Source organism: Onychostruthus taczanowskii, unplaced genomic scaffold (assembly GCF_017590055.1).
Source record: "Onychostruthus taczanowskii isolate IOZ18803 unplaced genomic scaffold, ASM1759005v1 scaffold9, whole genome shotgun sequence".
NCBI classification, from domain to species: domain Eukaryota; kingdom Metazoa; phylum Chordata; class Aves; order Passeriformes; family Passeridae; genus Onychostruthus; species Onychostruthus taczanowskii.
The window spans coordinates 8243908-8257524 of record NW_024506993.1 but is presented as its reverse complement, the minus strand read 5'-3'; the positions used below and the strand labels follow the sequence as shown (position 1 = coordinate 8257524).

Here is a 13617-nt window from a genome sequence, read left to right as displayed (position 1 = left end):
TGGAACTGGGAATGATTACTAATAGGTATTCTTGCTGAAATGATTTAGCATAACGTGCTGAATGAGATCACTAAGTCAAAGTATCTTTTCCTAAGTGAGTCTCTCACTGCTTGCCTGAATGCCAGAGGGGAAGGAGGATAGCATGAAGCAAATTCTTTTGCTGGCTTTTTACAAAATTTCATAAATTACTGAAGAAGTCACAGTAGGAAGTTTCACTCAGGTTCATTAGAAGAGATCCATGACGCAGGTCTGGCAGGCAGAGAAGGAGGGAGACACAGGGGTTTGGGTTAACCTCTCTCTTTCACACTTTCCCCTTTTTCAGTGCTCTCCAGTCTAGACTGGGAACTGCAGACAGGCAGTGAAACAAGGAGGGCACAAGAGTAAGGCTGGTGAGTGGCTGGGCACTCTTTGCCCTGCGTGCACAGCCCTGGGTGTGCATTGCTGTGCAGCTGCATCTGTTACAGGAGGCTTCAAGCACCAAGTGGAACACAGAATCTGGGGAGGAACAGGGGTGTGCACCACAAAACTCATCTCAGCATGCCAGGGATGTTCAGGGCACTGAGATGCCAGGCTGCCCTTACCCATCCAAGTCTGTCAGCCTCAAAATTAACTTATTGAGGTCAGCACTCATAACAGGAGTGCAGAGTTTTGATTGAGTCTTCCTTTCTGAGAGAGCCCCATTGTCTCTGGCCCAGTGCAGCTATTACCTGCCAGCCTAAAGGATGATGAATGTTATTTATATTGCAGTAATGGCTAACCACTCAGTGGAGACCAGGGACAGGCTGTGCTATGGACTTTTCAAACACCCACTGAATGAGGGCTGCCCGCAGATGCCTGGAAGTGCCAAGGCTTTTCAGGATAATGTTCTTGAATGTCTTGGACACGATGATCTCCATCAACTGCAGTACTTGTGCTGACTGCAACAACACTGGGGGCGTTTCTACACTAAAAATGTTCCTTCGTACCAAATTTTTATCAGTCACTGTGACATGTCCTTATAATAGTAAAGAACTCATCTACTTCAAAGCAAGCAACTACTTCATAAGAGGCTTTTAAGTTCCTTGATTAATAAATGTACAATATAATTTCTTTCAAACCAAACAGAAAATACAGAGGCATAAAGAGTTATTCTAATGGAAGGTTTTCCTAATATTTAGCTGCTATTGTTCTGCTGTCCAAGAAATAAAGAATCAATGAATAGGAACTATTCAAGATGAAGATGAGAAAAGTAATCTAGCAATAGTAAAAGATGAAGGGCCTGATCCTATAAAAAATCCTGTAAGACCAATTTAACTTTGGCATGTGCACACTTGCAGGATTAGGCTTCAAATAATTGCAGAGAAATGTAAGAACTGATAAACTATAGCTTTAGCCTTCCACTACAGTGAGCCCAGAGAGTGGATAACTAACACTTCCCAGGAAATATCCTTCCAAAAAATAGCCCTGCAAAGATGCAGAGGAAATACATCTAAAATATTAAATGCAGATTTTTTTTACTATTAGTGATTCTCTTTGTATCTTGGAAAAATCACACAGTGACTTCTTTCATATGCACTGAGGAAAAAAACCCTAAAATATTAAGTGACACATTCTACCAAGGAATGCCTTAGAGAAGGTGCTGTGAAATAAGTGTCAGACCCTGTTTTATTCCTTCTACAATTAATTTTCCACTGCCACAGTTCTAAAAATATATCCAGAAATCAGCAGACATTTGTGTCCTTCAGATACCTGATTAAAATACAAGTGCTAAGAAACACCTTACCTTTAATTATACTCTTTACACTTAAAAACTGCTTTAGACAGGGCTGTGTCAGAGCATCAGAGCCAAAAGCCTGAAGATCTCAGAGCCCAGTAAACAGCCTAAGCAGGGAACAACCTGATATGCTTTCTTCTGCCTTTTCCATCAGATGAGTGCTCACTCCAAAACTGAATGGGAGAAATTAAGCACACAGTGAGAGACTGCAAGTTCTTTCTGGCTGTCTCAATTCTAGAAGGCTCCTAAGAGGAGTGATGTCTCAGCATCTGGGCATTCCTTTCACTGTCAGACTAAGAGCAGTGGGATTTATCAGCAATCTGCTGAGCATATACAGATGACAACTGCAGAGCTTGGAGAGCTCAAAGGCACTTACAGATAGAAAGGGGTTAGCAAAAGACATGTTGAGCCAGAGCTGAGAGCTGGTGCCTATGAAAATTGCTCCCAATTGCTGTTAAACCTTTAGCTGTGGTAGCTAAACCAGGCACTGCAATATGCACAATTTATCCTCGGTGTGCTTTACAATTGCACAGACTGAGGAAGGCTGATCAGCCTCCATGTCACATTTTACAAGGAAAAGGCTGTTGGGATGATCTTGGAAGGTGGTCTTTACTGCCTAAAGTCCATCTATCTTTGCCTACAACTCCATCTATCACTCAAACACATGGAAATGAAGTAGTTTATGAACTGGTTTTGGATTTTTAAAGTACAAATTTCATGAAAAATAGATTTAAAGCTCTCTCCAGTACCCACATCTCACCTAATGGTACTTTATCCCTTGTTGATTTCCAGCCTGTTGCCCCACCATGATCTACATATCTTCCTAAATCTTTTAAAGTATCTTGTCAAAAGGATATGACTTGCTGACATCACACAGAGATGCATTATATCAAAATGTTTTTGCTGTACTGACATAAGCTCCAAATTATTTCCAAAGTCAGCTGTATTTTCAATAATTTGTCCCTTTTTCATTTTTCAAAATAGCTTTATTCACCTGTGGTAGCAAATTGCTTAAGTCCCTCCATCCTCACTCCAGACAGTGATAGAACTTGGCACCAAACTTTTTTATAGCAGCAAATGTGTTTTTGTTTCCCTGGCATCCTAAAAAAAATTAAATCTTTCTTCAGCTACAGTCTGCACAAAAGCATGCTAGCTCTGTGGTGTTCAAGAATAGCTAGTTAGACTCCGAGGCTATACATTCTTCTGCTAAAAGATACATTATCACATCTATGTCTAAATATTTATGGTTCCTGTTTGCTAAAAGCAACACCTACAATTGCTGTAATTGGAAATGACAAAATAAAAAAGAAAATCTTCCCCAATTTGCCACCCTTTTGCATCTAACAACACTAAATATATAGTCCAGTTCATTAGAATTTTGCCTGTTTCTGTTTAGCTATAACAAGGGAGAAATAATTGTGTTTAAAAAGAAGCAAATGGAATTCTAAATATGACAGAAATGGAAAGAGATTTGATGGGTTGATGCAGCACTTGAAACCCCTGAACACATGTGAAAAGGAACAGATCATAGAACCATACAATCATTTAGGTGGAAAAACACCTGTAAGGTCGCTGAATCCAGCCATCAATCCAGCACTGCCAAGCCCATCAGTTACCCACGTTCCTGAGGGCCCCATCTACACATCTTTTAAATACCTCAGGGATGGTGACTCCACCACTTCGCTGAACAGCCTCTTCCAGTGCCTGACAATCCTTTAACCCTATTAACTTTTGTCTCATTTAACTGCTTTCAACCACCACACCAGCAAAGATTGCCATCATTTACTTCCATTGGATCTCCTTGCTCAGCAGTCTCATTAAGCTTTTACCCATACTAGTGGAGTTTTCAGGCACTACACTTCATATAACTTGTCAGTAACATGCTTTTTTCTCCATTTTTGCATATTTAAGTAATTGAGAAACTTTAAAACACTCCACCATTTTTTTTTGTGAGTGGAGACTTGTCGTCATGTAGATATCACAAAGGAAAAAATGCAAAAGCAGAAAATGTCACGATGTCTCTTTCAAGCAGATGGTATTGCAGTAGCACTGAACAAGTTTATATTAATTACTTTCAGAAAGAGAAGGAGATGTCATATTTCAGATAGAGGATCCTACCAAACCCACGAAGAACAAGCCGTAAATTTAACAATAGTGAGATTTTCTCATAGAATCATTATGACAGCTGTCAAACTGGGGAAAACTTTTTGTTAATGCCAGTACAATTGTTCATTTAAACAAAAGCCAGTGATTCAGTCACACTGGAACAGCTCATGAGCTGAGCTCTGCTGCACAATCTGCACACATGCTGATATTCCATCTATATGCAGAGTTGCTCTTTAATTTCCATCTTTGGGGCTACAATGTGATTTGTCCAGAGCTGAGCAGAGCCCTACAAAAATCAGGCCAGAAGGCAATTTGTGATTGAGCTGTAACAAGCTGCCTGTTTTTTCTCTGCTTGGAAGGGGGAGGTTTGGCACCCCAGGCGAGCAGCTGGCAGAGGACACCCTCCCTGCATGCCAGGCTGACCATGTGGTCACCCTTTTTCCCTGTGCCCTCAAAATAAGAGACCGCAATTATTTGTAGAGATGCACCTTGTGTGCAGTGAAAGACTGAAGTACCAAAGGTGTCAACTGTATCCTCCCTCAGAGAGGGAGCTCACAAGGAAATCCCAGTATAGATCTTGGTGCTGTCACAGGATCTTTGCAAGAAATAAAAATGCAGAGATCCCATCCCTCCACCCATGGGAGAGCCTGGGCCATTAAAGCAATTTACTAACAGCAAAACCAGCTCTGAAGAAAGATGGAGTGTAACTCTTACCTCCTCGTAGACATCATCATTCCTGCTGAAGTCTCCAGCCCTCCTTGGCAGCACATGGACATGAACATGCTGAAAATGTGAAACAAAATAATGATTATCAAGTTCATGACTTTCTTTTCTGAACTGTCAGCATTATTCTCAACACACACAAGTAACCGTGCACAGGCTCCCACAGCATTATATTCAGAGGAAAATACATTAACCTGTTCCATAACTGTATCTCAACTCTTTGGAGAATATAAAAGATGAAAAACATGAGAGCAGCCCTGGTGTATTATATGAGCTTCAGAGTGAAATGCCTGGAAGTTTAGGGGCTCTGTGGAATTATTCATAGTTGTCAGTCAGAGACATATTTAGCCACAGCTTTGAAATAACAACGTCCCTTGAAGCTGAGCATTGTGGCTTTGGAATGGATGGGAATAAGAAGGTGCTGGAGATGGAGAGCTCGTGTGGGCAGCCTGGGCTCAGGGTTCCCTGTTTGGGGACAAAGCAGCTGCTGCCACACCATGGACAGCATGTGGGCAGAAGAGCTGGCAGAGAGGACAATGCCTCTCACAAGGTAAAAAAGACTTCAAAAAGACATTAAAATGCTTCCTTTCCTCCCCGGAGGCTGTAGCCTAAATACAGCAAACTCAAACCTGTGGGGCACAAGGATCATGCTGGGGACACACCAGCAGGGACAGAGTGCCAAGTGGCCCAAAACCTGTGAGGCACAAGGATTATGAGACCAGTTTGGCAGAGCCTGAAGTGTGTCCCTCTCCTGGCACAGGGCCATGGCCCACAGGGTAGCAGGGCTGAGAACTGAGCTGCACAGGCAGCTTTGAGTCACCTAGTTTGGGGAGGAGGTGAATGGTGATGTGGTTTTGTCAAAAGTGCTGATGAGATCTGGGGAATACAAACAAAATTATGGGCACAACACAAATATATGACTTGGCACCTTAGTGTTGTGTTATTACTATTACCTTTTTTTTTTCTTTTCTGACACTCTGTTCATACCATAAAGGAAGGTCCTCGAGACCCAAACTCTACCTTCTGCAGTAAGTTCAACTACTAGCAACATTGTAATGCATTCTTTTTTTCTTTTTCCCTTTGTCTTTCACTCTTGAGTAAAGAAAAAAAAAACAACTGAGAATAATTCTTCAGGGGAAAAAAACCCAACACCTCAGTGAGGAGAGGCTGCAAATAATCCAAGTGATAGATCACATTTACGCATCTTCAGATCTTTTTAGATGGTGCCTAAATCCTTTAAAAAATAAATTACTGCATCACAAACAGCACCAAATGGTTTGCATAGAATTTAGATAGCTTGCACCTGATTCAATTTGATGAGGTAGAAATCAGCTGAAACTCCTGCACCTCATGGAAACATTCTCAAAACAAGGCTTAAGTCTATAATGAAATATGAAATCAAAAAAAGGTTTTCTTAGGCTATTTGTAACAAAATTCAAACACACCTATATTGTGTTAGCTTCTATCCATAATACCATTTGCTCAGTGAATAAAATGAAAACACAAGGATGTTTCAGTTAATGAAATATTCCAAATACCACACTATTTTTTTTTTTCTCAGCTTTACCCTAGAGAAACTGAATATGTGATTTCTTATTCTTATCATTATCCACAGCTTTCAGTGTATTCAGACTAGAGATTAGGGTGAATCTTGAGGGTCAGAAACTGTGTTTTTGAGTAATATATCAGTGATAGTGTTCTGATAGTGTATTATACTAATATATCATAAGAGCAAAAGTGCTCCTGTGATGTATTAGTGCAATGTATCATCTGAACATCACTGCTTGTATGATGTATTGCTCAAAATCACAAAGCAACTTTAAAGACAGTCTTCAGTAGCCCTAGGCCTGAAATTTCGCTTTTGGACAGACCTTCAAGAAAAATAAAACTGTAGATTAAAGTTTGCAGGGATACTGTAAAATTTCACTACTGTCTCACATCTGTTGTTCTCATTAGATTTTAAATTTATTCATATGAATAGAGCCAATTCATCTGCCAGTCAGTTTCCTTCTCTTCTGCTACAAGGAATGATAGTTTTGCTACAAGTATCAATTTGCAGGAATTTCTCTTCACGATATATATAAAACCTAACATCAGCTATCAACAACCATATTCCCCAGAAGTTTAGCCACCTTTAAGCATAATTTTTATCTCTGGTGCAGAATGCTGCAGGACACACACATGAGAAGATCTGTGTATACCCGTGACAGACGATTTGGAGTATCAGAAAACACGCAGGGATGAGTCCAAAGCTCAGTGCAGAGATGCTGCACTGCAGATGCACAGACCAGCACAGCAGGTAATGAATGAGCCTAATGTGATCTTCTACCCAAAATGGGCTCTTATGATCAGTGTGGAAAAAAAAAAAATAATAAAAAGTGTTTATGACAGCATATGGGCCACTTGGCATCAGTGGGGATGTTCTCAGGGGTTAGTCACCTTTACTACGTGCATTATGTTCTCACATGCTGCCAGGCTGCATAGCAGAATCCATCAGCTGTATCACAAAACAAATGAATATTCCCAAGGTTTGTAGTAACATCAATTTAAAAGAGAGTAATTTTTTCCAGTCATCCGTTTGTTTTTTTTTTTTATAATTTTGTGTATGGGAAAGAAATAAATATCTGGATTCTCTCCACTGTTTGTATAACAGAAACAAACGGGTTCAGCAGTATTGTCTCGCATATTTCCCTTCTCTTCAGTTTTACCAAGAAATACAAGCAGCACAGAGCTGTGGCTACCACGCAGCCAGAAACACTGAACAGGGAGATTCCACACCTTCTCCAATCTGCCTTTCAGCTTCTGCCCTTCTCAACTCAGACTGGTTGATACTTTGATTCATCAGGAGATCTTTAATTGATCATTTTTTACTCCTTAGTACTATTTGTTACTGCTATAGCCTCAATGCACCAAGGCACCTAAGCACCAGCTCCATTTCCAACCTGTGAATTGGTTCAGTGAGAATTTTCACATGCCAGGTGTTTTGTTTATGTTTTGCATCTACTACTGGCTACAGAGAGGTCTCCCTAAATGGCAGTAGCAAAACTAACTTCAAGGTGCCCACAAATTAAAATTGTTTCCTTTCATTTGTTTTCCAAGCAAAACAAAAACCCACATATCTAAAAAAACCATTTGCAATTGACTGAAATACATCAGATGCAAACAAAACACTGGGATGCTTCCTTTTTTTTTAACCAAACAAATAGATTTAGCAAATCTTCTATCAAAATACTGCTTGAACAAAACATCTAAACATTGACCAAAATTGTCAAAATAAAGCATTTTAATTTTTTTTTCTCCAGTTTTGTAGGGATCCTCATGCCTGGTGGGTGGCAGACAGCCCCATCACATTCCAGCAGGCTGTAATCAGTCACTGTTGATGGTATTTCATTTTTTTCCTAAAAAAAATTGCTTTCCCCTCATTTTGCATGGTTTTGATTAATAAGCAAGGAAAGCAACACACAACAGCCAAGACATTTACACTAATGGACCAATCAATATCACCCACATCAGGGCACAAAAATGCAGGCACACACTTGCATTGCTTAGGCTCATCCCTGCTCACCAGGCACTGATAGAGGAAGCAGGACACTGCCACACTGGGTGTGACAACAGTGACAACGTGACAATGCAGCAGAAGTCCCCAGGTGGGGGGCACTGTGTGAGTTAAAGATGCCTGAGCCTCGCTCGTTGCTTCTGAAACTGGGGGCAAGATTTCCAGTCAGGGATATTTAGAATAGCAGTAGCAGGAAGGAGGCTGTGGAAGCTGGATTTTATAGGACCTTCAAAATTAAAATTATTAGACTGACAGTTTTCTAGGGTAGGGACTGCAGCTCCCCCTGCTTTGCAATGTAAACAAAATCTCAGTTTGAGAAACCTCTAATGGTGAGAGTTATCAGGTGATGCAGAACCACTTGTAAGAGAAGTTTCTTCAAGACATTTATATCCAGAATGACAAGAGCATTAGAAAATGTACTGCAAGGAACAGATCTGCAGTGCCACGGGGAACTAATGAGCCAGAGCCAGGGTGTGATGCCTCTGGCCTCCCACTGCAGCAAGAGGATGCTCTGATGAGCTCCATGGCATTCCAGTCAGGACTGTGGGAGCACAGGGCTGCTCATGGGCACTCTGGATCATGCTCGTGCCACCACTGCCAAAATCTGGCCGCATCACAGGCATTTGTGAGATTATACCACTAAAGCTGCTCTCCAGTAAACCAGGGCTGCAAAATGCCCAGAAAGTCTCAGCCAAAAGACCTGGAGCTTGTGTTGCTGCAGAAACAAGCATTCAGATCAGGTGAGTTTTACTTCAGCACTCAAGGCCAAGCAGAAAGCAATGTTCCTGGTTACGGCTGGTTTTATATACTGAATTATGGTCAAATAACCAACGTGTCACCACTGCACTGGATTTCAAGTGAAAATACTGGACAAAAATAGACACCGAAACAGATTTCCCAGGCAGACCAGAATAGTGAAGAGCAGATGAACCTGCCACACACCACTGGGGAGGACATGGGCATTGCCTACAATAATTCATGGACATTATGTTGTGTTCACTCAGCTGCTGTGCTGGTTAGGACGGCAACAGAGCTCAGCTTCCAGTTGAAAGGGAGATAATAGTCTGTACATGAGCTGCCCAACATCCAGGATCTATTGGCAAAAAATGTTCTTATAGCATGAATACAGAAAAACTGGCAAAGGGTCATACAACCCTGAGGATGGGAAGCTGCCACAACGTTGGCAGAGGAAGGGCTGTTCTCCCTACATCTGCAAAAGCAGAACATGGCTAACCTGTGCCTTCATGCAGCAAAACCAGCTGCCTTTCAGCAGCTTCATCCTTCCCTTTGTTCCTTTTCATTTATTCTCCAGTCAAAGCTCGGCAGCTGTGGGTTTCCATGGTGTCATGGTGCAGCAGGACAGGAAAAGCTGTGACCTGCTGTGGTTGTGGCCAGGCAGGAGGAAGGGCTGGAAGGGAATCAACAGCTCCCAGCAGCAAGACCAGCTGGCCAGGAGACACTCACCAGCCAGTTCACTGGGAAAAGGGATGGTGGTTCTGAGATAAGACCTCACTTGCTGCAAAGTGCCCTGTCCATTACAGACAGGGGCTTCCTATGGGAGGCTGTGATAATGCTTCTTCTAAACTACCAGATTAACTCTAGAAATTCCAAATGAATAACCATTCTCCAAGTAAGACTGTTAGCGGGCGATAAAGAAAATCAACCATAATACAGAGATATCCACATGAAAAATAGGGCAATTTTGTCCTCTCTGTAAACTGGGCTTCCACGGAGCCCTTGTTTGCTATTCTTGATTAACTGCTCAATTGTCCCTGTTACAAAGTTATTCCATGGAAAGCCCTGCCTGTATATCCGCAGCTCATTAGCAGGAAGCTCTCCCTCTGCTGCCCCTGAAAATCCAATGTGTCACCGGCCACAGGCACACCTGGTACAACTGCTCTTTCTAGGCACTGAAAGCCCACTTCCAGGGCCCTTGACCTGCAAGTCCTGAAAGAGTCATCTTCATGGGAAAACAGTTCTATTCGGTGAGTATTTATGAGTTCTTGATGTTTTTCTAAGTCCTGAATTCGTTTGAGATGGAGAAACAAATTTAAATTTTTTTTGAAGTCCTATCCAACATTAGGAAAAGAGTTTTGGACAACTAAAACACTCAATTTTACCAGCCTTTAAAATTATTGCCTGCATTACTAGTGTTTTTTCCCCCCCATTTCAGGAGTTCTAAATTAGTCAAAGACAGACCACTTTACAGGAGCTAATTTTTATAAAATAATAAAACATGGCAGGAAACTGCATGAAACCATTCCTTTCCTACAAAACTGCCCCATTTCTAGGAATCAGTGCTTTCTTTTCCAGCTTTACTAAAGCCTTGTGCACGAGGCTGCACAGATGCAGGCCCTTGGCATCTCCTCCCCAGCTGGCAGCTCTGCCGTGCTGGGGGTGAGGATTGCTCCAAATTCCGGGAGGCTGCATGGCCTGACACACCCCTGTAGCACCTCTGGCTCTGGTTTATTAAAACACAAAAGTGAGTTTTGCTTTTCTGCTGTCGTGAGGAGCAGAAGGACGTGGTACAGATGGAAAGGAGTGGCACAGACTGCCAGGCTCGAGAGCAGGATGCGCACGGGAACAAACTGATGCTTGCAAGGGAAGGACAGGGAAATCCATGGCTGTCTCAAAGCCCAGGGCAGCGGCAGAGGAAACAGCAGATATGAGGATGGACTAGAAGAGCCACTGGAAAACAGGAAGGGTTGAAGCTGTTGATAGAACAAAGGCAGTTGTCAAGATTTTGTGAATCAAAAACATTGTGCAGAAAAAGACTGCAAAGAAAGAAAACAAGGAACTGGAACAAGTCTTGGGAGAGAAGGTCACAGAGGCAGTCCATGTGCTACCAAGCTGGAGGGTGAGGGCCCTTTGTGTAAATCTGCATCACTGTGCATCCTTAGGAGGAAAAGTAAAGCTTTTCAATGGTCCCTACCAACACTTACACCATGGATTTACCTCTGGAAGAGTAATTATCAAGATACTTGCTCAGCACAGAAAATGGTCCCTACCAACACTTACACCATGGATTTACCTCTGGAAGAGTCAAGATACTTGCTCAGCACACAATGCATGCACTTTGGAAAGCAACAAAATTAAGAGAATTTGCAAACGTCTCAGAAGCCAAACCAAGTGGGGGACTTGCAGCAGAGTACATCTTTAAACATGTAGGTTCAGAAATATGCAGATTCAGCATTCTCAATAAATAATGCATATGTCAACTGCTATGAAGTTTAAAGAAATGAGCTGTGGTGAGCTAGAAAAGGGATGTAGACCTCATGAAAACAAGCACAGAAAGATTTTTCAACCCACTTGATATCTGTAGTTATAACTCCCATGGCTAAGGGCAGCTTCATCATTTGCAAGAGAAGTGCCAACCCCTCCTCTTCAGCCCCAAACCCCAGAAAACTGGCACAATAATGAGGGATATAAGCCTGCTTGTTGGAAGTGGTGATCCAAATGTACATGTCTTTGCACATCTCTTAAGAGATCCTCTAAAAGGCAGCAAATGCATAAACCAATTGGAAATAAAGGTTGATTGATTCTTTGAACTTGTATTTCCTGACCTCTAAGCTGCTCTGCAAGTCTAGGAATGAAGGACCATGCATGGTGGGGAGAAGGTCAGGCCAAGGACCATCACCTGCCTTTACTCAGTGTCCATCCCCTCTACAGCACCCACAGGGAAGGATGCGCAGACACACAGGAGCAGTAAACATTACTGTGTAAAAACAACCCAAAACCCTGGTAGCCCCCAGCCTTTTTTACAAATGGGAATGACCAGTGAAGGTGCCTCTGAAGTTAATTTGGAAGGTGGGCGACACATGCTCAGGGATAGCTGGAGAGCACCTGCCTTGAGCCCCTGTGCCTTCCATCAGGGTCACTTTGCCCAGGTATTTTTGTGCAAATTTGGTGTTGCTGAGATGCAAATGAAAGCACAACTGCATTTCCTCCACCTCTGATCTTTAGTTAAGTCTTGATAAATGCATATTGTTTGAATACTTGTGATATGTATAATTAGGGTTCTTTAATTTATGTTTCAATAAAATGTTCTATAATAAACATTTACTGCTCTGTGAATAAACATTTAAATGAAGCTCCTAATGGGGGTTACATGTTTCGAAGCAGTTCATGGCTTTGCTGAAGTCTCTGCCTATATTTAATGAGAGTCATTTCCATAATCTGTGCATTATTGCTTAAGCCTCCCTTTAGGAATATTTTACAAAGTAAAACTGTGTGAAATATTATCAGCCAAAAGAGAAAACGCTAAGAGGATTATCAAATTGTCCTGTTAAAGGGACAGCACAAACTTTCATTTCCCCCCTGAGATGCCAACACTGTAATTATATAAAATGTGCTTACTAATCACCACACCGGTGTGTTTTTACTGGGTTTTCCCCGCAGAGACCCAGGCTAAATTAAAAGGATAGGAGACCCCTGAAAGGTCTGATATGAAGGGCAACATAAAGCTAATTTACTTTGTGATATTAATAAGAGGAAGGACCAAATCCCCCAGGCAAATCCTGTAGATGTCAAGGAACATCCGGCTCGGTGAGAGCAGGCTGCATTCTGCACAAAGCTGAGCACAGCTGCTGCCCCCACAGAGCCCTGCAGCCCCACAATTAACACACAGGGTCTCATTCCCACTTTGCTGAAACTTCCACCCATTTTCTCACTGACTCCAGTAATGGCAGGACTCAGTCTCCCACATGAGATATAAAGCACACTAGGTCAAGGGAAAGATTATTGTTGGAATACAGAGGGTTTTCAATTCTCTGGAGCCTCTGCAAGAATACAAACACCTGTAAGGTATTTCTTCCATATGTCTGAGTACATTTGAGGAGAGCATAAAACTGAAATATATCTTCTCCGCTCTAGCAGGGAATAAGAGCATTACAGCAGCAATGGCCCACTCCCCCTTTAATGCAGGGAGTAGGGGAGAGGAAGAGAAGATAAATCAGGAATGTACGTGACAGGGGGAAAACAAACCTTACATACCAGTAATTCTGAAGGGGAAATCATTATCTCAAATTTTTGTGGCTATTTTGTGGTCCTTTTAGACAACTGCTGCAATCTCTTCCAGGATGATGACAAGGTTCCTGCAGAATGAAAATACTGTGTCCCCTCTTTCATTATTTAAAGATCTGTATTGGGTTTGTGTGGCCAGGTATCAGGGGGCCACAGGGGTATCTTCTGTGAGAAGCTGCCAGAAGCTTCCCCCACATCCAATGGAGCCAATTCCTGCAGCTCCAGGATGGATCCATCACTGGCCAAGGCTGAGCCTATCAATAACAGGGGTGGGACCTCTGGGAAAACAGATTTGAGGAAGGGGGAAATGCCCTGTGCAAAATCAACTACAGCCAGAGAGAGAAGTGAGAGAAACAGCCCTGCAGACACCAAGATCAGAGCAGGAGGGGCAGGAGCTGCTCCAGGCAGAGCAGCAGGAGCTGCTGCAGCCCCTGGTGCAAAACATGGACAGGGAGCT

General features: G+C 42.4%; 1 protein-coding gene across 3 annotated transcripts in view; it reads right to left on the bottom strand.

Moving 5' to 3' along the window:
• The window catches only part of FHIT (fragile histidine triad diadenosine triphosphatase), a 520344-nt gene that overhangs the window by 79462 nt on the left and 427265 nt on the right, over positions 1 to 13617 (bottom strand). For all 3 annotated transcript variants that reach the window (XR_005954219.1, XM_041425830.1, XM_041425831.1), the window contains exon 6: positions 4574 to 4642. Coding sequence is in view for 2 of the 3 variants with exons in the window: in XM_041425830.1 (XP_041281764.1) it covers positions 4574 to 4642 (69 nt within the window). In the remaining variant the exon portion in view is untranslated. The remainder of the gene's footprint in view (positions 1 to 4573; positions 4643 to 13617) is intronic.